Source organism: Daldinia caldariorum (genome assembly GCF_022478825.1).
Source record: "Daldinia caldariorum strain CBS 122874 unplaced genomic scaffold F4812scaffold_2, whole genome shotgun sequence".
NCBI lineage: Eukaryota > Fungi > Ascomycota > Sordariomycetes > Xylariales > Hypoxylaceae > Daldinia > Daldinia caldariorum.
This window is the reverse complement of record NW_025953038.1, coordinates 2,403,265-2,427,794: the sequence shown is the minus strand read 5'-3', so window position 1 is coordinate 2,427,794 and position 24,530 is coordinate 2,403,265. Positions and strand designations below refer to the sequence as shown.

The window sequence follows — 24,530 nt, the reverse complement described above, 5'->3', positions numbered from 1 at the left end:
ACTCTGCGTATTGCAAACGTCCTTGTCTGCATACAACTACGCAATAAGAACTGTCTCTAAGGAATTGCTGTATTCATATAGTACAGCATAGTAGTATTTATTTAAGAAACAGCGATGTATTTGCTCTAAGTGCTAGCTTGCCTCCGTTCTGAAATATTAGATTTAATAGTGTCTAATAAGATACCTAGCTCTGATTCCCAGGGCTATACATACAGACATTTCGTTTGTTCTTTTATGTCTCATATCTGATACCTAATACTAGGTATGTAGTAATATGCATTTCGTGAGTTTCATAGACTGTCTTTTCTAATATAGACGTCTCTAATATGATGATGCGTATCTTCTATCACGAGGCTACCCCCAAGACAGGCACCACACAACAATATGAAAATTATTTAATAATCCAAGTCCAATGTATACTCCAGTCTTAGAAAATACCCACTGCTATACCACCCCTAGTCTATGTGAACAAATTCTCTAACTATTACGTCGCCGTAGTATAAACTGGAAACCTGTTGTAATACTTCCGGAGGAACTGGTTCGCCGTCCGTCTGTACGAATTTGAGCCGCGTCGTACACTTATAAACATTCCGAGAACGATATGTTCGCATAACGCACAGTGGTGTTGCGCTTTCGGGGCCAAGAAAGCCTTGCCTATTCCATCTCAGCGTGCCGTCCATGGAGAGCTTCGCCCGTATGTCGAGATGCTTGATGACAAAGGGTCGAAAGACGTTGGCTGCCCACTTTTGGACTTGATCCACGATACCTAGCAGGCTGGCTGCGTTTACTGGGAACCTCACGTCGCCTGCCCAGATCAGCTCTACGTTCTTTGCTGGAGTTAGTCGTGATGGTACTTGCTTAGAGAGTGACTGTCACTTACGTGGTACTCTCCGTACCGCCGAGCCACGTATACCTTCCAATCCGAAGCACAGGAGGTAAAAGCAAACATCTGGTATTCACGACTGCTTCGCCACTGGTACCTGGTAGGATCCCTAGGATCGCGGACCACGGCGTCCAGCAGGCCCAGGTAGCGGTCGCAAGCATGCGCGATCTGCCTTTCTGCTTCCAAGTCGGAGGCGTAGCTCTTCTTGGCCTCGTAGATGGCGAAGGGAAACACGAAGTCGCTCGCGTCGCTGTCGCGGTCGAAGGGCACGCGAGTCACCTCGCAGATCCGCGAGAGGGGAACCCATCCCTTTGCGCTCTGGACTTCGGTTTCGAAGCCGCCGTGGGTGGGCTGGAAGCCGATAGTGGCGTCTGGCGTTCGCTTGATTATTTTCCATTCACCTTTGTAGTCCTTCTCAAGCGCTGTGTAGTCAATTTTGTCCCTGGCATAATCTCAGCTTTATATTCAAGATTGGAATTGCGTTTTAGGTATCGCCTACATTCGAAATGCGTCTTCGTCCCGAATTCGGTTGAACACGTCCTCCCACGCGTGGACTTCCCAGCTGAACTCAGACACATTGCGCCTGTTGCAATTACGCCAGACTCTTTCATCTAGCCTCTTAACTCGCTCGTTGAATTGTGCAAGCTCTTTTATGCTTAAGCTCCGCTCATACAGGTGAGACGGGAGAGGGGAGAATATGCAAGAAGGCCTGTCGATATTATGTTTTTTATAATCCTTCTTGAAAGTTGGCTGATTATACAGAGGCACGATCCTTCCCAAATATGTCATTTTGTATGGGAAATGACATCGAATACAATTCGTGCAAAACCAGAGACAACTATGCAAGGTAGCTTCTAATTGAATTCTACATTCGGAAGCATTACTCACCGTCTTAACAAGGGCCGACTCCGAAGGCGGTGTTGGTACTGGGATGAGACGTGGCTGGCCCGCCGGCTGAATCCTGCGACGGCTGCCTCCCCATCGCATGAACTTGACCTGCACTGCCTTGTCTTCTCTATGGTAAACCCCGTAACATAACTGTTATTTTTATTCAAAGACTTGGTATATCAATCGTTAAGAGAGAATTTGTATAATTACCTCCTAAACAATTGTTAAATAAAATATATATTGTCATATGATGCGATTCACCTACTTGGCTGATGATCTCTGAAGTCCCCATTGTTTCATCTCATGCAGATCTTATTCTACCTTATCCATGGAGCAATGCAATTCATAGCCTTGTCGGCGCTAAGCATTCTATATATGATTGGTCAACCACCTTTTAAGCTCAGTTTGTTATATTATGGCGAGTTCTTTTGTGTTGTGGTTCTGCGGAGGTTAAGTGACAAGGCTATACAATAACTTAGCAACAGATAGAATACTTGTACTTTCTTTACTGTATTTAACTGATATAGAAATGATACGGAAATATATAAACAGTCTATACTTTCTAGTAGATAATATTGACCCCCTTTTCAAGTAACAGGTTCCTAGATGCATAGTTTATATGTCTCTATTAAGTTTCGTACAATGTTTTACATGATCGACTTATAGTCCTCATTCAAGTTTATAGCAGTAAACGTTAATAGACATTTTGGGACAACCTATTACTATTGACTCAGCTCTCTCTTTACCATTGGCAAGCGTCTTTGTCAATTACTTATACTTTTCAAATTAGATTATTCAAAGTTACAGTAGGTCCCAGTAAGTCATAGGTATCGTAGTTTGAGTAAAAAAAAAATAGGAGACTTTTATTCTATAGCAAAAATAAGATATTTAGGATCGCCAATATACCTATGGGATTAGATTAGGTAATTATGCAGAATTTTTCTTTTTTCCTTTCAAGCATTTCGATAAACAACTCGATAACTTCAAAGTATCAGGCTCAGCAACCTTAACAAGATGAGATATCCTCGTTGTTAGATATGATTTAACCTCACTGCCTGATTGTTTGTTATAGCTCAGTGCACGAAAATGTGCTCTACCTACCTAGGCACCATCGTCGGACCTTTTCATTTTCTTTTCAACTTTGAGTTGATATTCAACTGAAGTGAGCTATTTAGTGTGGTATATCTGTGAGTATCATATCATTTTGGAAGTCAAATAACTCATGACACCCCCGTAAGAGCGGCATTAAGCCGATTTGACGAACTCAGTCCCATTAGACACCTACAGAAGATAGGACCGCGTCTGGTCATCGTAGAAACAAGCTTGCGATCTCGAAAATGGTTGATCGTGAAAGTGCCGAGTCTATCAGCCCATGGGATAGGTAGGTCGGAGCCTACCGAACCCTAGCACAGCATCGTCGCCATTAACATTCGAGCATTTCGCCCTGAACTTGTTACACGACAGGCGTCCAACGCAAAGGCGGGCAGCGGAGTTATTTGCTTACGCCTCCTTTCAAGCTGACGCACGAGAGCCTCATTAGAAAGCAAGAAGCCTAACAGAGCCCAAAGCTAAAACAAGCTTGTGTTACTGCCGACATTACTGATTAATGGAAAGTCTAGACGGGGAGATGCCGACGCTGCTGAGTGGCTGTTAAATTAATATTGCTGTTTGGTAACCCAATCTCGACACCGTGTCGTCTCGGTTTAGTTCTGCCTTTTGAAAGTACGAAGGGTTTCAGGACTAGCACTCATCAGATCGTGAGTAAGGCACATATCGACTGGATTACTGTACTTCAATTTCCTCGTGCAGTTTAGGCATGCATAGATCTGGCTAGACCCTGTGGTTCTAGTTGGCAAATTACCGGTCCGTGAGGGTAAAAGCAAGCTGGTAAACGACAAGACGACATGCAGAGACACATCGCAGTATGCAGATGTGCGTGTCAATTTTGAGCTACTTCATATAGATGATTAGGTAGATAGCCCAGCATCAAGGGCCAACCGCTCCTGGTTTAGTGCATGGTAGCATGGTTATCTATTCCAGCGGGATATCAACTCCAGGGATAATGCCCTGCGAGCCGGCTAGCCAGGGTAGTGGTGACGAAGTCTATCTCGAGTGGCATTCTGTTTCCAATGGGGTCTTCTTGACGTTACCCCAAATTCGCCCCCAATTCGTCCTCAATTTCCGCGTCCAGTGGTTTGCTAGGAACCCAATGTATCTCATGAGTCCTTTCGGAGCGGTCTAGACCACCCCATGTGGCTGCAAACCTACTGGATCTAATGCTTCTCACGACCCTGGACAACAGGGGCTGGGCGCCGCCCGGATGCAGCCATCGTCAGCCAAGCTAACCATCTGGAGGTACCTTCGAAACTGAGATCTCCCTCGCCTTATTGCACGTTCTAGATTCTCCACCTAGACTCTCCAGATCCTCAGACCCGGTCCAACGTCATCTCGGCACTGGCTCACATATTACTTTGTCAGCCATGAACCATTCGCACGGTAACTTGTCTGGGCTTAGCGAAACTACCTAGGTAGGTACACTTTATTTCACTCACACCTGGTGCGAAGGGAAAAACTTGCACGTCTTTTGCTGTGTCGTTTGGCGAGGCTGAGAGAGTTGGAGTGTAGTCCATTCAGCTACGACGTGGTTTAAGGCTGAATGATCGAATATGATAGTCACAGCAGCCATAACAGCGACGAAAGAAATGCGCAAAGGAGATATATAGGTTAGGTAGTTATTCCTTACACGTGTGGTGCTGTATAAATGAATTTGTAACACTATCATCTGGTCTTCTAGTTGTTTCGTAGATGCTCCACCACATATTCTACTTCGTCCACCTGGGTACGAGCCCGAGGCTCATATGAACCGTCCTCAGCTCCCCGACAGATTGTCTGGACAATCCCGATAGGATCACGGTGTCCCGCCGTCTCCTCCGCAATCATAACTGATATATCAGTCATCAACATGAAAACCGCTAACTAGTCCTGACAGCACAGCAATATCGTTCACAGGATTGGTACTAAGTGGCTATCTTTTTTTTCCCTCTAGTCTAGACTCCGAGACACATGTACTATTATTACGCCCGAGGCTCTATCGGCCTTTCTAGACATACACAGACCTTCTCAGGGGACACGGCGTCTGTAGCTGCCCTGTCCTACTTTCTCGTAGCTTGGCGAAAACCCTACTATAGGTGGAACGGACTAACCTACGATATTGACAAGACTGAGCGAAACAGTAATAGGGCAAGCAAAACTAACTACAAAGCGTCATGATCCAACCGGAAGATCTAGCCAACCTCGAGCCGGGCATTGCGTGCGTGAATATCATAGTAGGTACTTCGACAGCCACGTTGCCGTGCATAGCCCCTACAATCTCGTAGCTCCCATACGGTGGAAATGCCCGCTGCTTACGCTGACGGACGCGTCGGCTTTACGAATACGACAACCGTCGAACGAGCGCCTTGGTCCGGAGGCGCGCGCATGACGTGGGTAGCAACGCAGCATCACGAAACTATGACGTCGTCTGGGCAGACCCTTGATTACCGTTGCCGCGCGAGCGCCTGACCTTCCCGGAGCGGACTCTACGTTCGGAACAAGTCTAGTCCCCGGAATAGGTAGAACAAGGCCGGGGCGCAACGGTCGGAGGACCGGCGGCCGAAAAAAGAAAGAAAAAAAGAAAGAAGAAGAAAACTCGGGCCCAAGCCCCGCGCTGCAGCTGCAAGGACCTCCGGGAATGACTGAGGAATCCACCGCCGATCTGTTGCTACCTTGGAAGCGACTAGTACTTAACCGAGCTGGGGGGAGCTTGTCTGCCTATCGGATAAGCGGTGCGACGGTAATGCGTGGGAGACATACAATGCGGAGAGACAGGCTGTAGCGGACCGCGTCGCCTCGTCTGTCTGTCTGCCTGTCTGTGTCTGTCTGGGGTGGCGTTGCGAAATGTTTTTGCGTGGGGGAGGGGGAGGGGTTACCTGCGCTTAGACACTGAGTTGCTACGATCGTCATAGGGGTCGTGGGCTAGGTATACGGCATATCAACGAAGGTAGTTAATATTCGGAGATATCCCGGAAAACGTAGTAACAGAAGCTGTTATATAGTGATTATCTACTACGGATACAATAGGAACAGTTGAAGACGTCCATTGTCTTGCCGACCATACTTGACGTCTGTGGCGAGGAGTTTGGCCCTGTTGATTATTGTATGGTGCCCATCCGTGATCTGTTGGCAAATTACAGATTAAAGCACATGCCAAACTTAGGTACACGTAGAATGCCGCCCGGCGCGCTGTCTTTTCCCGGAAGATCCGTGCTGGCTGGGTGTAGGAGGTACTTACAGGTAAGTTGAGTTTTGGGATGTTTGGAGTGTTTGGAGGTGTCTTAAACAGTTGAGACACTGAAAAACACCCTCTTGAGTTAGGGAAGATAGGCGGCGGGTCCCATGGGCCTTATCTCGCGTCTGCCGGTTCCCGAGAATAAACCTCTCTCGCCGTTATTAAGGAGCCAATAGACAACGCTATGCGCCTACACCCACGTTTTGAGCAAATAACCTTCGCCTCACTCGGTGTGGAGAGGTGTGTGTAGCAGATCTGGGCCAGGACGCGCTAGCCGAGAGCGACAGTAGCAAAGAGTGATGAGAGACTCGAGACAGTCATGAACGGAGGCAGGGACTTACTTTATCTTCTAACCTTAAATGGTGGAGTTTGTTACATGAGCAGCCATGCGTTAGCCAAGCTGGGGACAAATTCTATCTTCATCTAGTACAGCCGTGGTGGTGGTTGTGGTTGTGCTTGCGGCTGGTGGTGGTGGAGAGAGAAACAACTCGGTGGCATCCCAGCCATACCTTAGGTGAGACACCAAATGAGAAGAGCATATTCATAGACCAAAGAAAATGGGCCTTGGCGTGAACTGTGTGGCTCGTATCGCTTACAAATGGCGAGCCGTTCGACCTGTCAGGATCTAAGATCAAGACTTGGCAATATCACATGTTCTTAACTAGCCTAAAAATGAGAAGGAGAGCCACTCTGGGCTGCCTGGTGATCGCTACGATGCTGGTGAGCAAGTGCTGGGGAAGGGAAAAAGGAGGGTCTGGTGGGCTTAATGCGACGTGTGAGTATTGCTGTTAAGTTTCAGAGCATATTCGGGTGCATACACATCGTCATTACCAGAGATAGCGCTCTGGAGGGGGCTGTAGGTAAGAACTTAGAAGTGGCTTGCAGCTGTAAGACGAGATGTGCCGACCAGACGGGACTGGCACCCCTCTTTCACACAAAGCGACATTCCGTCATTATTTGGTTACAGTTGATCAGATATATGGAGCTGAGAAGCCGTGAATATTCTACTATGGTACCTAGTGTATGTATGTACGTGTGCCATGTATAATAAATAGCGTAGAAGATAAACCGGAAGAGACCCTATTGGGCGATACGTTATCTTTGACACTAAGTATGAGGCGAGTTCATGCGTAGCCCTGAACGACGACAGAGAAGGATAAATGTAGGTGGAGAACAGAAGAATTCAGAGCACATAACTATGGCTAGGCAGTCTAGCCTACCTAGTGTAAAGGACGAGAGTATCTGCGGCTGTGGCTAGTTGAAAGTGTGGCAATCATAGGACAGAATAGACAGGGTAGGGATCAAGGGGATCAAGGGGGATAATGAATAGGCCAATTAACAAAAAGACGCTCTTCATTCGCTCATAAACATCCTATAGCGGAGGATGAAGATAAACCCTTTTTTTCCCTACGTACCTAGATGCCTTTAAGTTTAGGTATCTAAGACAGATATACGCCTCGAGTCACGTAAGAATCATGTTACTTTTTGATACTTTCCATGTTGACAGGTAGTACCGTAAATGGATACGTTAGTTTTAGGTAGCATTGGTATGCCCCAATATGATATCCTTTTTTTCCCGCATCGTTGTGACATAGAACGAACGATTAGGAGCATGACAGCAGTGATCATTATGGAACTTTGGCCACGCACCGCTCCAATGACTTACTCGGCCGAAAAGCACTTGTCTCTGGCGCCGAGCTGGGTGGAAGCTAGGAATAACTGGGCTTACGAAAAAAGAAAAAGTAAAGAAAAAGGCCACTATATTAATTCTTTACTACCTAGTTGCTATTTAACTAGACGTAGCACGGAATGGACTCTGACTGGAAAGGGGCATTATTCGGGATAGAGCCAGGTATCGATTTGGATCTGAAATGATGATCCTTTCCTCACTTGGCAAAGATGGTTAACTGAAGTTAGTATACCGTGTGCTTCATTCCTTGGTTGGGCTCGAATAAATTGGCGTTAGGAGGAAGTTGTGCCTGACTTTTTGGTGGAAAGTCGCAAGATATTGCCTCTGGAAGTAAAAACTACTGTGGCATGTTCCACGAACTTTGACTAGCTGTTCAAGCAAATCTGCGCGGCTCATTTCTATGCCCGATTTGTCTTGAGTTGAGGCGGAAGGCTGGCTACCTACGTTAGAGCGGCGCAGGATTATTCTTCGTACAACCACCCTCATTCTAAAATCGATAGACGTTGAAGAGGACTTGTGCTACGTTCTACTGGTTCTATTACTGCCGCGTATCTGCAGCTCGAACTGAGACTTTTCTGCGGCTGTTAGATCTTCAACGTGCCCACTGATGATGATCAGGCTACTAAAAAACGCAGATCTGCCATTCCCAACATAATAATAACAGCTGTTTGATGAATTCCTTGCTGCGATAACCCTGGGCAGTTTAAACTATCTTTGGACTCACTACGGTTGGCGTACATATTACAGCAGCAGGTGATATGATGTGACAGGTCATTTTTCCTTTTTTTTCTTTTGGTCGGCAAGACCCTGGGAGGGGTCGAGCGTCGGGAACAAGGTGCGATACCCATGGGCCATACCTGGACAACGATCACCCATCAACGCAAGGACTTGATGCAAGTAATATCAGGATTTAGGCCATGAAAAATCCTGGACTGTACTATGACTGCACTTTACCGCCGAGACGGGATGAATATAGGGAGGTATATTATATGTTAGCACTGTGCCGCACAGCATGGCTTGTTTACCAGGTATACGCATTTCCCTCATCAAGACTATAAGTGCATTTTATAAATACCTACCTAGGTACCTACCTACTAGTAGGCACCTTAGTTGACTATATCGTTTAGATATATGACTCTTTAAGAATATGGAGGAGCTGCGTCGGGAAAGAATTCAAGTGTCCCTTTATCAAATAGAACACCTAACCCTTTGAATATCCGGGACGAGCGGGATGAGTGATGCTGTGCGGGATCCATTACCCCAGGTTTCTGCAAGGCACTCGCTACTAGCACCAGTCCACCCTATCCGCTCACTGGACTGAGGGGCCCCCTCATGCGATGCGGAGGGATGTTAGTTAGTAAATTGGGTATAGGTAGATTTCGATGACGCCGGCCTGGCTTGCATATGGCGTTTGCTGAATCTTTTGCCTCGCCTTCGGAGTGCAGTGCCTGAACAAGAGCATATTTCTCTCTTTCCCATGATGTCGTAGCGTGATTTTAATCATTAGATCCCTGCACCTTGACCCGTCTTTATCACCTTATGCTATGTGGAAAATGCCAATGAAGATCGCTCTATATCCGCCAGCTGCTGGATATTGGTAATTACCTATACATCTAGGTAGGCATCGAGGGAAGGATCCGAAGCAAGGCTCTATTTCCAGAACAACTTGGGACTCACCTCCCGAGCCATTCCGTTAATGTATTGCAATCGTCGATTCTCGAGGTAGAGTAGTAGTTGCCGATTCAACGTGTATCCATTAGATCCGCGCGTAAATCGAAGATTTGAAGGCAGACTCTTCTTTCAGAGTCAGAGCATCTTACTGCAGTGCAACAACATGTCGCAGGGTCGCAGCATTGTAGGTCCGAAGCGAGAGGGGTGTCATTCATGACTACTTACATTTGGGTGGCGGGTGAACGCGGGGATGCTAACTACTTGGATACTAACTAGGAAGCCAATATCCCATCGTCTTTCATGCCTGCTACATAGTACTAACTACTGCTACCGCACACAGTAGTAGGCTTTAGTAACTAGGTAGGGCCCTGGCCGTAGGAGTTGCACAAACCCTGCATTGGCATTCTCCAATGCGTGGCTTTTCGAAAGGCGTGGCTTTTCGAAAGAGTAGAGAGTCTGGGGAAAAGGGTGTGCGGATGTGGGGAAATAGGGTCTTTGAAGAATCGCCTTTTTTTTTTCGTGACTCGTCGATCTTGCGATGGCTGGCTTACGGTTAGAGCACGTGTAGTATCGGACCTCCTGGTATTCCTTACCGCGAATGATATGGCGTCGCGGGTTCAACATGGCTTTCGGTGTGCCGTCCTTACGGTCTAGATTGCAGTCGATGTAGTCCTTCTTGAGAAAATGTTGCAGTGTGATGATGTATTTCCTAGTTGCTAGGCTTACCGGCTGCATATAAATCAGTTCTACGGAGAGCCGGCACACATTTTACATACCTAATTCTCAGTTTTTGGAGAACTATCGCCCCTTAAAATCCTTGGTTTACACGACATTATGTGCTTACTTCTCTAGCTAATCTAGAAACGACTATGGGATTGTGATATGGTATTGGCGATTGATGCCAATTTACATGGGCAGAAATAGGGAATACGAGGAATTCCGCTAGTGAATGCCTGACCTGATAACTCCTTTTTTCTCCAGCCCTAGCCGTCTAAACTTCCTTACTTATTAAGCTGAGGGGTTTCTGATCCCGACTAGAGACGTCACCGCGCCACATTCATCAAATTGTCAACCAATCTATATCGTTCGACAGTAAACAAGGACAACATTTTTTTTTTTTTTTTAGAGGGCGGGCGATCCCCCTCATCGCGGTGACGAATCTTTCTACCCATTGGTGTATCGTAGGGAGAGCATATGAGTATAGAATACTAGAATATCAGACCACTTAAGACATCGATCGCTTAAGATAATAACCCTATTACTACCTAGTTACTTCATGTATCTGTCTATTCTTCAACGAGAATTTTAACGAATAGGTATTAATAATAATCATTACTACGTTACTTAGTCACGTATTTAGTGCTGTCGATCAGATTGACGATAATATTTCAAGGTGGGAACTGTCGATCAACGATTGCTTTATGGTATATACATTTATGAGCCAACCTGGGCAGATCCGGATCAGCAGAGGTTTATGTGTTTACACGTGGAAGGCCTTCCTGTCAACATCGCTCTACAGATGCTACACATGTGAATGGGTCATATTAACCGGTGGCGTCCTGCTTAACGAGGAACCGTACCTAGTGAAGAGTCAACGCTCTTGCATATGATCCTTTCCCAACTAATAAATCTTTTCCCGTCCGAGAAATTACGCCCAGAAATATGTAACCTTTTACCTGCCAACGCTTCTAGGAGGACCTGAAGCCTGAAGGCCATAACAGCACCGTAACTCGACATAGCATAGGTTCTAACCGGGAAATCCTGCCTTTGCTGTACGACGTAATATGTCCTTTTTATTCAGTTACACTGGAACCAGGTCAGGTCTCCGGAAATACCAAAAAGTGGTCTTTACCGATAGTTTAATATCGTCGAATTAACGCCGATACTCTCAACAACTTACTCCGAACGACAATTATACATTAGGTACCTGTTATGGTAAATCAAAACAAATGGCTTGAGCGTGGCAGTTATACCTAATACACACCACTTTATACTCTCTCTGGAGTCTGGTGTATACAGCGTTCGTCGATTCGCAAGGAGTAATGAATACTCCCCTGAGCTAACTTCGATGTTGCGTATGTTGAACGTAACGGCGTTTGTTCATCGACCCACCAGACGGCCGAAAACAGTTTGGATGTCTTCCTGAAAAAAAGCCAATCATAATCCCAGTAACGAAAGGAGACTGTGCGATAAGCTGCCACATCCCTGACCCATTATCCATGATCCATGCTGGCGTCGATCCCACCCCCTTTATAAATACCTGAATAGACCGTCTTCATACTGTGCTGCATACACCTACATAGTACATAGCCGCAACCCTCCAAAGGCATGGTAACTATCCCATTTAATCCCATTTAAAAGGATTAACTGCCTATGTACAAGGAAATACATGACTACAGACAATGGATTGGTTGTATAAAAGGAAGGAGACGAAGACAATGGCCGAGCGTTTTTCTCCGGATCCATCAATCAAGAAAACACGGGTAATGAAAAAAGCAAAAAAAAATAAAAAATTGACAGTATCCCCAACGGGGTACCTGGCGATCTTTTTTTTCTTCTTTTCTTTTTACGGAAGTTTTTTTTCTTTTCACTTTGAAGCAGGCTAGGTAATTGACATCACAGTTTGCCTGAGAGCCTGGGAGCCTAGGACGCGGGCGGCAAACAAAGGAGATTAATTCCACATCTCCGAGTCGGTAGATAACGACTTCCCATCTGTCTAATCCGAGATAGGAGGTTAATTTGTAAGAGGATAATAAAAGAAAAGAGGGTACTATGTATAAAAAAAAGGAACAAACCTGCATATATTGCGATGACTGGAGCACACTTTCCGATACTTATGGACAGCTATACAAATTAAATTTTATACAAACCAAGGATGATGAAATAATATACTCAAAGTTTTTGAAACCCTTTATGCTGATACTCCTATTGAACCTCCAAGAAAGTTAATGCAAGCCTGCAATGTGCTTGAGATAGGGTAGGTACCTAAACCTGTAAGTACTTACCTTAGGTACCTAAGGTAAATAATGACCTTACCTAAATGCACATACGATATTGAATGTATAATCATTATTAGAGGATAATTAGGTTCCTCCCGTTCCGAAAAGACATGATGCCCGTTTACATTTGGTACCTAGAAGCACAGGTCCAGCTTGTACTTAGGTATACACATCATCAAATAATTGATGGAGGATGTTGTTGTTGTTGTTGCCCATTGCTCATTATTTACTGGCTGCTGGCTTTGCATAGGAGGGGCTTTGTGTGATGTACTTCGTATATTAATTATGTACGTACCCAAGGTACATGTAATTATGTACCTAGGTAGCTAGTGTGGAGGGGCAGGCTGGCTTTTGTTCCTCGAACTGTGTTGGTCAGTGCCTAGCCAAGGCAAGCTTAGTGCAAATCGTGTACCGTGCATATCCCAGTATAGCGTAGCGTCACAAATAAGGTACCCACATATACATAATACATAAACCTAGCGTGGCCTGCATGGTGTGCAGCACAGACCTTAAAGACATCCGATTATCAATGTTAGCTCCGGCCAGGTAGCTACGGATTAGTGGGAACCTTCCCCTCGTCATTGGCTTGTTTCGTGTCTTTTGGGCTGGGCTTTTGGCTGGCTGCTGCAACAATCTCTCCACTTGCGCCAGAGAGTTAGACCAAACTTTCTCATGCCTTTTTTTTTTTTTTTTTTTTTTTTTTGCCCACTTCTGCATCTGTCGCCTTTGGTTCATTCATCATCGTTCCATTCTGCGACGAATCATTCCAATTCTTTCCATTTCCTTTTTTCTTCTTGGACCTATTTTTTTTTCTTTACCCTTTTGATATGACGACGACTTGCTTGACAAAATTCACTGCCCACTTCGATTCACTTGTCTAGTGTCATCGAGATCCAATTTATCTTTTAGCTTCTAACTTCCCTGTTATTTGTGTGTACTACCCGGTTCTAATTCCCCACGACAATGGCTTCTTGAAATTCGATTTTCCTCTACGCCTCCTGTCCACCAGGACCAAGCGACGACATGCTTCGATATTCACCCAGAATGATGATCACAATACCTCCTAAGCCACCTACATCCTCTTGCCGCCATGGATCCGCAGCAGCAACCGAATCGACCTCACCATCTCCTTACCGACAATAGTTCACCCCTCACCTCCTCCGTTCCCTCTAGGACTGCGAATAGCACTCCGATTTCTTCCCCGGGCTTGTTTAGTCCTACGAATTCTCGTCCCAATGTCTTCTCGCATTCTGCCTCCGAATCTTCTACGCCGATGGCTGCCACAGCCAGTCCTTATCTGCACCCCCTGCAGACTCATAGAGTTCGAGAGTAAGTTTTGCATGGTTGGTGTACAGAACGCATAGGCACTATCCACTATCCGGAATTTCGTTACAGATATCGGGGCTAGGAAGAGGCCGAGCCCGGTTTCCAACTCGGATCTTTGTTTGCGTATTTTGACTGGTTCGTGTTTAGCTAACTGACCTTGGCAAATTTAGGACACACAAAGCTCTCGTTGACATGGACTTGATGACGGGACGAAAGATTATTAATCAGTATGAAGTAATAGAAGAACTTGGCCGGGGCGTACACGGTAAAGTGAAATTAGCTCGAAATCTGGAGACGGGCGATAATGTCGCGATCAAAATTATTCCCAGGTTTTCTAAGAAGCGCCGTTTGGGTAAAGTGACCGCCTGCCCCCAAGACAAGACGAAAAGGGAGATTGCTATACTGAAAAAGATCCGCCATCCCAACATCGTCGCCCTTCTCGAAATCATCGACGACCCCGAGTTTAAGAAGATCTACATGGTCCTGGAACACGTTGAACTCGGAGAAGTTGTTTGGCGAAAGAAAGGTTTACCTCACATCTGCAGCATTGAGAGGCGAAGAATCGAGAAAGAAGTTCGAGGTGAATTGAGCACTGAAGAGGAAGAGCGGTATATTCAGCTCCTCGAAAGACGGCAGGCTCTCAATGACGTGAAAAGGGCGAAGATGATGCAGACTCAGAAGGGCCCAGCGGATTTCTGGAGTATCGAGTACGGTGCCGCGAACGATGACGACTCCGAGGGTCAACCCCGCTCATTAGGGAGGGCAGGAAGCGAGCTTATCCGTTCACACAGAATAGCCTCTTCTAGAACCGGATCAAGAGCCACATCTCCGACTCGTTCGCAAACTACTCATTCCGCGCCCTCGGGTTCTCATGCGGGTACACCATTGCCCTCCGAATACGATGCCTCGTCGGTTGGCAGGGGTGTAGATGCGGAAAGTGATATCGAGACTCCGGGGCCTTTGCGTTCTCAGTCCGGATCATCAGCTGCCCTGAATAGGACCCTTACTTCGGCGTTCCCCGAGGACGCTATGTTCCGTGGCCGATCTCCGAGCATGGCTGATTCGATCATCTCCCATATGTCATCGGTCGACTACAATCCACTACCGCATGACCCTTTTGCAGACGACTACTCCTATGTTCCTTGCTTCACAATCGACGATGCCCGTGCCACCTTTAGGGATACTGTGTTGGGCTTGGAGTACTTACACTATGAAGGGGTAGTCCATCGCGATATCAAGCCGGCTAATCTCTTATGGACTCGAGAGCATCGGGTCAAAATCTCCGATTTCGGTGTTTCCTATTTCGGTCGACCCATCCGTGAGGGTGAATCCGATGAGCTCGTGTCGGAATCCGAGGCCCGCGACTTCGACGACGACCTTGAATTAGCCAAGACTGTTGGCACGCCTGCTTTCTTTGCGCCGGAGCTATGTTACTCGGACCCGGACGAAAAGCAGCCAAAAATCTCGGAGCAGATTGACGTATGGTCTTTGGGAGTGACACTTTACTGTCTTATCTTCGCCCGCATTCCATTCTTGGCCGAGGATGAATACCAGATGTTTCATAAGATTGCCAAGGAGGAAGTGTATATACCACGCCGCCGACTAAAGCCGGTTGATCCACATCATTCTCCATCATCTACGTCTTTTTACAAGCGCGTTAACGACGAGCCGTACCGTGATGATAGTGTCCTTGCGTATGAAGAGATCGACGATTTGTTATACGACCTCTTACACCGCATGCTGACTAAGAATCCAGAGAAACGGATCCGGCTAAGGGAGGTGAAGCGCCATCCCTGGGTCGTGCAAGATATTCCTAACCTTATAGCGTGGATTGACGAGACAGACCCTTCACGCCGTACTTCAGGTCGGAAAATTGAGGTCGACGAACGAGAAATTACTCGTGCTGTTGTTCCTCTTACATTTTTGGAAAGGGCACGATCGGTTGTGAAGAAGACCATCGGCAAGGTTATGCATCCGCGCACTGAGAAGACCGAAGGCCATTCGAGGAGAAGGGCGGCTAGCAGTGCTGCTAGTTCTGCGGGAGATACACCCCCAACTATAGGATCGACATCGCACATCCGAGACGCTCGCCGAAAGAGTTTACGCCCCGACGACTATTTTGCTACAGTTCGAGAAAGCGATCACCCCTTATCGCAGAGTGTTACTGCAACTCCTCACGAGTCTCCGGCCCATGATGGACCAGATTCTGCCCAACGTGGGACGGCTTTGGTAGGCGGAGATTTTAGACGCAATCTGAGCGACTCTATCAGCGATTTTAACGCGCAACCAGATCTGGCAGGACCGCCGTCGACCTCGACTTCTTTCTCGTCAATCAAGGGCCATCTAAGTCACCGCCACGGCCGAACAAGATCGATTACTAACGCAATACTCGCTCTCGCATCCGTAAGAGACCCATATACCACACCGAACTCGCCTGCGCTTGAAACCTGTATTAGAGATGATCCAATCGCTGCCTTACGGAAGACCCGAGATATCGGCTCGACGGACGAATCGTCCCGATCAAGGTCAGTCGATCGTGGCTTGTTTGGCTGCAATGATAAACGCGCGGAGGCCAAGGTTGCTTTAAGCACAGCTGTAGCTCCGGGTAGTATGGAGCTTCCCCGGCGCCCCCTTTCGGTTCATCCCCCGGAGCCCAAATCATATACGTTTCACCGGGGAAATGCCTTAGCTTCCCCCATGTTCTTTTCTTCCAGAGCGGTCGGTGCCTATCAGCATGGACAACCAAATTCAGACCCCAATATGCATGAAAGCCACATGGGTACCGTAGAGTTAGAGACGCGGCCTATGACTGCCCGTCGGGCCACAGAGGTGGAAAGCCACACCCCTCCGCCTAAGATATACAACCCATCCACTCCAGACTCCTTCAATCAAATTCATGAACATACCATACGCCGTCGCCGACATGAAATGGAAGGTCATTTAAAGCGTGACGAATTTGGACCTCACGAAGAAGATGGTACGCCGGTTTTTTATCCGTCTCAAGAAGAGCTTGATCTGGACCATGCACAGCCACCGTCCAGGGCAGATACTGGGACCGTCACGACATCAGCATCGGCTTCCACTGGCACGCTGATGACTCCATTGACCAGTCCAAGTGAATCGGCGAGTCCAGTTGGCTTAGGAAGTCCGCCAGACCGGATTGAAAATTTGCCAGTTTTCCGTTCAGACCCATCGCTGCCGGCGCTGCTCAGCGGTGCTAGCTCGATTTCTGCTGACGCCGAAGGAGAATTTCTTTTGAGACCTGGCTCCGTCGACCGCCCCTCGCTTATTGACACCACAGACTCGCTAACACCACCCGCTATTATCAAGGAGCCGATCTCAGGTTTTCCCTTGGACGACGATGAACAATTCCACACATTATTACTTCCTCAACCACATCGCACCTTAGCCACATCGTCTCTCCTCACCACGAGGGCAGTCGATGATGACGACGGCAGCGACAGCGATGAAGGTCTCGTCATGAAGCCTAAGAAGCGAAATTCTGGCAAAGACCACACCAGTTCCCCACGAGGAAGAACGCTATCAAGCCCAAAGAGGCGCGATACACAAACAAGTATCAGTAGCACAGGAACAGCCAAGAAGATATTCGTGCAAAGCCGATAAAGGTTGATATGACACTGGGGCGTTGATGCCTCTACACAAGCGCATCAGGGTAATAATTATTTACTACATAATTACCTACCCTCTTATATGAAATACGTTGGCACGTATCGAGCCAATCCACTTGTATGTCAGACGCGAAAAATAGCCGCCACTAAGAGCGATATGCTCAAAAGGCCAAGCTTTTCGCTACGAATACAGTTGAAGATGAACGAACGGCGAATATTCGTACGAAATCTAGTTTCATCTAATTGATATTTTTTTTTTAATCAAACATGACCCAAAGCCTCGACGAACTACGTCGTAACTAGGGATCGGGGCGGTCTGTTTATGTTACGTTGGAAGGAACAATCACCTCTCTTTTTTTAAGGAGAAAATGTATAACATACGAATTTTTATTGCTTTGGGATGGTTTATGGGTGCGACATTGATGGGGCTGAGTACGATGAGATGATGGGACGAAACATGAGCATGCTCGGCGATACAGGTATGCTTGGCTTCTCAGTCACGCATCGCAAATACTTTTTTCCTTCGGAAGAGGTGGGCTTCCACGACGAAATTGTAAAGATGGATTACATGTCGTGATGTTCGGGGCTCTGCTCCTAGTCTTGTTTATCGCATATTCGGATGGGCCATTGGGGCTTGCTTTCTCCCGGTTAGGAGATGAACATGAAGAAACGGCTTGGCAGCGACTAAATGAACCTCCAAAAACGGCATCGGACAGAAGGGAGCGCGGGACGACATTCTGGGGCGGCGGCAATTTGTTTTGAGCGTGTTAATAGACCATAATTTGATATGCATCCTAGCGGAGTTCCTACGGGCATTTTCTACTATTTATACCATCATCCTTGCTGTGTATACAGATATCATGGTGATTTTAAAATTTTAATGATAGCGTTGGTAAAAAGAATAATACCGTCTGGTCTTAGAATTTTCGTGGCTGCCTCCTATTTATACATTTATCTTCTACACCATTTTTTTTACCCAGATTGAATAAGGAGGTAAGGTTGAAAATCATGTTTGCTCTACACCCCAAACGGGTAGGTTTCTCCTACTGAGAGGGCCTCTCTTGGTTGTGCTGTTTCAAATGCGTGGACGGCATTTGTCTCGTCAAACCAAAGAAATGCATCATATTGCTCAGTAAGAACGGTCTGAATATAATGACTCCATCTTTCAGTACTCGGTCTATAGATGACGCCAATAAATCGCTGCAACATGGGCTCGGTCTTCACGCCATGAAGATCAGCCATGAAGGACGGGATTCCAGTGTCATGCATCATTCTTTCATAGCTATCCGGACGTGAGGGCACAACGTGCATGATCTTCATGGGCGCGTCCCACTCGTCCGCGGCAGCCACGGTTCCAGTGTGCGTCCCGCATCCTATGATGGAGACCTCGTTCGGGAAGTGCTCGCGGCACAGCTGTCCTAAGTTAAGCTCGCCGCGCTTGGTGCCCATGCTCGACCCCCTGGCGTCTCCCAGATGCGAGTTGTGAGCCCACACGACAGCCTTGGAGCCGGGCTTGAGCTTGATAAGACGCGACAGCGTGCTGAACATGTGAGTGTCGCGAATGTTCCACGAGCTCTTGTCGCCGTAGAACATGGCCCGGTAGTAAACCTCGGAGTCTTGAACAACGCGAGCGTTCATCTCGGCATCCAGGAAGGCCTCGCCGTTTTCCGGGTGCGAGGCCAGCTGGATCCGGTTCGAGAGGAGCTCCTGCAGCATCTTGATTACCCCCGGCTCGCACTGGGCCGTGCCCTCGTAGAATGACTTGCGCCCGTATTCCTGCGGATCGTGGAGCCACGGCTCGAGACAGCCATACCGCTTCCTAGCTGCTTTGGCAAGCGCTGGATCAACCTAGTTATGATACGATATCAGTACCCAGTACCCTAATACGGTTGATACGTGCTTAAGAAGCTTGACAGCCTACCCTATCCAAATACTCAACCACCGCCCGAGTCGACGCCCCCATGCTATAAAGGTCCAAGCCGTTGAACGATGTCCTCTGGCTCATGGGTAGTTTCGCATTGTGCTCTCGAAGCCAATCTACAAACTCCTGGACTTCGGTATTGCGCCACATCTAAAGCAAGACGAGAAAATAGGTCTATTAGAATAACTGGCTGAAAAATAATACTAAGGAGGTGTCTCTCGTACCCAGCGCGGGAAATGGTCGAAGACGCGAATAGGCACGCCCTCGGACCGGCGAGGATGCTGCCGCACGTATTGGTCGATGGCGCGGGCATCCGGCCAGTCGCTCTCGATGGCCACGTGGGTGAAGCCGTGCTCTTCGATCAGGCGTTTGGTGATAGCAGCGCGCGCTCGATAGAATTCAGACGTTCCATGGCTAGTTTTTTTTTGTTTAATATGTTATGTCAATCATACTGTCTTTACCTAGGCGAGTCGGGTCGGATCGTCAAGGCTTGATCTAGGTAGAATATACCTAGGTGAGGTAAGGTGTAAGGTAAAGGTACTGAACTAACCTTCCGTCACCGATGAGAACCAAGCGGGAATTTCCAAATACGTCGAAATTAGCTCCGAACTCATTGCTCTCTATCGGCGGGAGCGTCTGCGCGGTGTTTTTGAAGAGTTCTGAGAGCCCGGCAGACATTTTCCTGAAAGGTAGTTTAATGACCATGAAAATAAGGGGGGGTTGCGCTTTAAGTGTCTTCCAGTAACATGCAATTATATTATGTGATGGCCAATGAGCAAACTACATGGATGGAATTGTGAAGTTTCTACGTTGAGATTTATTATTCTACGTTTAAGCTTCTATGGGATGGTAGTTATATAAGGTGTAGGTTAGGTAGGTACTTATTTGAGATGACCTCGGCATCGTGGGTGGCGAACGAAAAGTGGACAAGCCTCAATATTCTCCTTACCTTATATCACATTTCGTCATAACGACATAACAGTTGGATCTAGATACGCATATCCCCTATACCATAATCGTCAAAATGAGGACAGAGAGGTTTCATAAGGTGGAAATATTACCTAAGGAGCAGTTCCGCTCACACTATTCATTTTCCTGAAAAAAAAAAGGGGGGGGGGAGATGTGCACAAGGATAACATGAGTGGGTTATTCATAGAAACTCATTAAAATATTATTCACGGGTTATAAGGCATCAGACAGAAATACTCATTTTATAATATTCTGATGAAACAACTAGTAAATAAATAAGATAAAATGAAATGAATGACTGAACTAGTGAGTGTAGAAGTACCTACCTACCTACCTTACCTAAGCTTAGGTAGGTACCAGGTAGGAGGTAACTACCTCACGTCAACCTCGAGGCGGAAGGTGGGAAGATCAATTATGAGAAAGATTGGAAGGGGTTAAACCTACCTATAAGTTTAAGCTACATAGGTACCTAGGTATTGTACTTCCTACATCTTATTTTAACTTCCGGTATTTGCGAGAGATGGCCTTTCGAACCCGAATATGTAAAAGAATGTTGTAGTCATTGGGGCTACACGTCTGGGTGATTCTATCCCAAACAACCTCCCATCAATCCAGCCAGGTGCACTCGTTTTTAAAGCAAAGCGCGTCGTCATATCATGGAAACACGTCCTTGTCTACTTCACTTTCACACACGCCTCCAATGACCCTTTGAATACACCAGGTACAACATCCATAACGATGGCGGCACCGAATAATACTACGACCGCAGGGTGGTATGATATCGACCATGAGACATTAAATCTCATTATCCACCTCCAACAGGACGATATACGACAATTTGCTGCACTTGACAACAGCGAGAATGTCCAAGGGAATGCTCGAGGAGAGCTTTCGGACGTAGAACTAGCAATTCGGTTATACGGCGAAGAACTTAACAATGCAGCCACCGTTGCATCTGATAGACGTATAACTTCGAGAATGAGACGGGAAGAAGGGGTAGGTTATGATACAGTATCTGAACCCGAATCTGATGTAAGTACCTATACCTATATTTCCCATCATTTAGATCATTTAAACTTAGGTTCTAACCATAATTCTTTACAGGGCAGCGATGATATCATTGAAGTAAGACCGTGTCTTGCTTGTAATGACATGACAGAACTTGCCAGGTTGGTAGAAGCACCTTGTGAGCACGAGTATTGTCTTCACTGTCTAGAACAGCTATTCCGGAACGCCACAACTGATGAGACACTCTATCCTCCACGCTGCTGCCGCCAACAAATTCCCCTTGAACCTAACCAACGATTTCTTCCTAATGATCTAGTCACGACTTTTCGAGAAAAAGCAGTCGAGTTTTCCACACCGAACAGAACATACTGTCACCAGGCAACATGCTCCGTATTCATCCATCCTGATACGTACGTCAACAACGTCGCAACGTGCCGTACCTGTCGATCTAGCACATGTATCACGTGTAAGAGGCAATCTCACGACGGTGACTGTCCCCATGATGAAGATCTACAGCAAGTTATAAGATTAGCCCAAGAGCAAGGATGGCGGCGATGCTCTAACTGCCGGTCGATGGTTGAGCTAAACACCGGTTGCTACCACATCACGTAAGTATTTTCAGCTCTAGACGAAATTCCCGAATAGTTTTCTAAGTACATCTCAGTTGCCGTTGCGGCGCGCAATTCTGCTACCTTTGTGGACGACGCTGGAAAACATGCGTCTGCGTCCAGTGGGACGAAGAGCTTCTATATCACCGCGCGGCGGTAATATATAATAGAGCCCCCAACGCGAATGTACGCCAAGTGGCTATGAGGAGAATTCAAGACCTCGCGGAGGATCTGAGACAGAATGATGAGTGTAATCACCACACATGGCGCTCTACGAGGGGACGTTACTACTGTGATATGTGTGGCGATCGTATGAGATACTTTGTGTACGAATGTCAGGCGTGCAGTACTATGGCCTGCCGCAGCTGTCGGTATAATCGCCTGTAGAGGAAACCGGGAAATATGAACGTACGGGGGAAGGAGTTACCGTGGATCAAGTTAACGATGTTACATAGCTCGGGGAAGGAGGTGCTTGTTTTCATTCCTTGACGAATTTCTCGCATATAGCGGTTTAGATGTTCTGCTCGAACACCCCCTTGCCCATTCATCCTACCATGATTAGCATGGCTGAAAAGATATAGCTTAGTACCTAATGGAAAATTAGTATATTAACGATCTTCTGAAATCACGTCATGTCTACAAGGAGCCATAGATAGCAGACCCAAAACGAATATTTTGTAGCACTTCGATAACTAGGTCCGAACCTGCGCTGCGAATCTACCGAAGCGAGGCCGAAAATTATCGTAGGCCTCCCAAGCGAATACACTTATCAACCCAAGACTCCTTCGGCGGCTTCTTCTGCGACCAACCCCACGTCCTCCACGTACTTTCGGTCGTAGCCGTCACCTCCGTCTGCCCCGAGACGGAGGGAGCTACAGGAGGGGCGACTCGGGCTTGAGCCGGGGTCGTAAGCCCGTCTACCCTCCGGCCCTTGTAGAAGCCGGACAGGAGCTGATTTACGTAGAGGGAGTTCGAGCCCCTGTCCGGACCCGCCGCCGCCGCCTGGGCCTGGGGAGGCATATTCGACCGCCGCCTCGAATCCGGGCCGTACAAGGAAGAGTTGCCAGACAGTCGCCGAGGCTGCTTCTCGTCCATGTACGCGACCCCGTACTGCGACGCGTTGCCGTCCTCGGCCGCGTACGCGGCCGCCATCAGGTCGTCCATGATCTTGGAGCTCGTCCTCCTGCCGCCCGATACCCGCCGGTTCGTCGTGTATATCCCCCGGGGCTGCGGCTGCAGCTGCGGCTTCCACTTTTCTTCTTCTTCTTCTTTCATCCTCTTGAACCCGAAGAAGCTGCCGAAGGGGGAGAATAATCCTCGACCTCTGCTGTTGCTGTCGCTGTCGCTGCTTCCGTTCGCGAGGGCCCGCCGCTGGTGCTGGCGCCGCCGGCATTTCCAGAGGAGGAATATTATGGCTGCGAGGATTATGGTGCCTCCTGTTGTTTCGTTGGTTACCTACAGGTCCCTAGGGCATAGTGTGCGGAGAGAAGAGAGAAGAGAAAAGGGAAAGGGAAAGGGAAAGGGGGGTTGGGGGATGGCAAGCGAGGTGGAGCTTACCAATTGTGCCGAGTGCTATGGCGCCGCCCTTGCTCATTATGCGCTGGGGATTCTCGGGTTGGCTTAGTTGGGCTTGTGACGGTTCGTTGCTTTGCGGTAGTAGCGAAGTTGATGTAAGGCCCGCGCCGGCTGAAGTAGATTGAGGCGATGCGTCGTCGATGCTCGCAGCGGGTGTTGTTGTTGTTGACAGAGAAGCATCTGTCGCTGGCTGGGGAGTTTCTGTCGGTGAAGACCCCGGGGTTGTTGATGATGCTCCGATTTGCTGCGCGGGAGTCCCGGTTCCAGCAGGAGACGACGGGAACGTAGTTGTCGTCGGCGATGGCGTGTCCGGTTCCCCATCGGAGTCGGAGTCGGAGTCGGAGTCGGAGTCGGAATCGTCAACGGTATCCGGGACGTGGTCGCGGATGAATACCCGGAAGTTACTCGGGCGAGCGTTTCTTCGATACATTGAGCTCCTTCATCTCGGTCAGATCGAAAGACCAATATAGATTACAAACGCAGCCTATCAACTAAATCTAGGTACCTAAGGTTAGGTAGATACTCACCTCATTATGAATGACCCAGCACTATTAAAATCTCGACCAGCCGAACTTGAGAAAAAAGAATTGATATAAACAAAGGGAAGAGACACGAGAGTCAACCGCAACGAAAGGAATGGTTTATTCAATTAGGCCCAGCCGTAGATAATAATATTATAGCGAGGGCGCAGCCCGATATCTCGAAGTGAAGTGAAGTGAAGTGACCTGGGACGCAACAACACGTGCTCAGTTGCCCAATCCAGCGCAGGTGAAGATTTCTCCTTCGAGAAACATTTTGGAGGCGTCATGTCTTTAATACAAACATACAAGCGTGCGTACAAAAGCATCCAAGCTTTTTTTATTTCTATTTTCATTTTTATCTGGAGCTCATTTCCCGCCCCAAATCTTCAGATACGACTTGCCGAGACGATTTGAAACCCTCTATGAGTGAAGCACTGACAATGGGACGTTTCAACCCTCAACCGCCCGCCGTTGATCGCCTTGGCGCCAAGGTTCACTAACAGCAATATCCAATT

At 47.5% G+C, this 24,530-nt stretch overlaps 6 protein-coding genes across 6 annotated transcripts; 2 read left to right on the top strand and 4 right to left on the bottom strand.

Moving 5' to 3' along the window:
- Window positions 1-455: 455 nt before the first annotated feature.
- Window positions 456-1,672, bottom strand: F4812DRAFT_455813 (uncharacterized protein; the record flags this gene model as incomplete). Its single annotated transcript, XM_047936884.1, has 3 exons — window positions 456-827; window positions 881-1,325; window positions 1,383-1,672. The coding sequence occupies 3 exons, from the start codon at window positions 1,670-1,672 to the stop codon at window positions 456-458; spliced, it is 1,107 nt and encodes a 368-aa protein (XP_047794019.1).
- Window positions 1,673-11,688: 10,016 nt separating this feature from the next.
- On the bottom strand, window positions 11,689-12,442 carry F4812DRAFT_415160 (uncharacterized protein). Its single transcript, XM_047932948.1, has one exon. It carries the CDS (start codon window positions 12,258-12,260, stop codon window positions 11,925-11,927), a length of 336 nt encoding a protein of 111 aa, XP_047794018.1. The 5' UTR covers window positions 12,261-12,442; the 3' UTR covers window positions 11,689-11,924.
- A 1,106-nt stretch (window positions 12,443-13,548) lies between these two features.
- Window positions 13,549-17,839, top strand: F4812DRAFT_467680 (kinase-like protein; the record flags this gene model as incomplete). The annotated part of the gene is made up of 2 exons (XM_047938690.1): window positions 13,549-13,787; window positions 13,955-17,839. The coding sequence occupies 2 exons, from the start codon at window positions 13,549-13,551 to the stop codon at window positions 17,406-17,408; spliced, it is 3,693 nt and encodes a 1,230-aa protein (XP_047794017.1). The 3' UTR covers window positions 17,409-17,839.
- Window positions 17,840-18,430: 591 nt separating this feature from the next.
- F4812DRAFT_467678 (putative erythromycin esterase) lies at window positions 18,431-20,012 on the bottom strand (the record flags this gene model as incomplete). The annotated part of the gene is made up of 4 exons (XM_047938689.1): window positions 18,431-19,261; window positions 19,335-19,484; window positions 19,559-19,748; window positions 19,885-20,012. 4 exons carry the CDS (start codon window positions 20,010-20,012, stop codon window positions 18,431-18,433), a joined length of 1,299 nt encoding a protein of 432 aa, XP_047794016.1.
- Window positions 20,013-21,041: 1,029 nt separating this feature from the next.
- On the top strand, window positions 21,042-22,313 carry F4812DRAFT_467676 (uncharacterized protein; the record flags this gene model as incomplete). Its single annotated transcript, XM_047938688.1, has 3 exons — window positions 21,042-21,335; window positions 21,408-21,919; window positions 21,976-22,313. The coding sequence occupies 3 exons, from the start codon at window positions 21,042-21,044 to the stop codon at window positions 22,304-22,306; spliced, it is 1,137 nt and encodes a 378-aa protein (XP_047794015.1). The 3' UTR covers window positions 22,307-22,313.
- Window positions 22,314-22,546: 233 nt separating this feature from the next.
- Window positions 22,547-24,308, bottom strand: F4812DRAFT_188849 (uncharacterized protein). The gene is made up of 3 exons (XM_047930107.1): window positions 24,022-24,308; window positions 23,477-23,931; window positions 22,547-23,355 (listed from the first exon to the last, which is right to left on the bottom strand). Exons 1-3 carry the CDS (start codon window positions 24,024-24,026, stop codon window positions 22,658-22,660), a joined length of 1,158 nt encoding a protein of 385 aa, XP_047794014.1. The 5' UTR covers window positions 24,027-24,308; the 3' UTR covers window positions 22,547-22,657.
- Between the last annotated feature and the right edge of the window lie 222 nt (window positions 24,309-24,530).

Bases quoted from the DNA above. Each gene is read 5' to 3' on its own strand.
- F4812DRAFT_415160 (XM_047932948.1), bottom strand. From the start codon at position 12,260: ATGCAGGTTTGTTCCTTTTTTTTATACATAGTACCCTCTTTTCTTTTA.
- F4812DRAFT_188849 (XM_047930107.1), bottom strand. The intron at 23,356-23,476 runs GTAAGCTCCACC...ACGAAACAACAG, and splicing joins CATAGCACTCGGCACAATTG to GAGGCACCATAATCCTCGCA.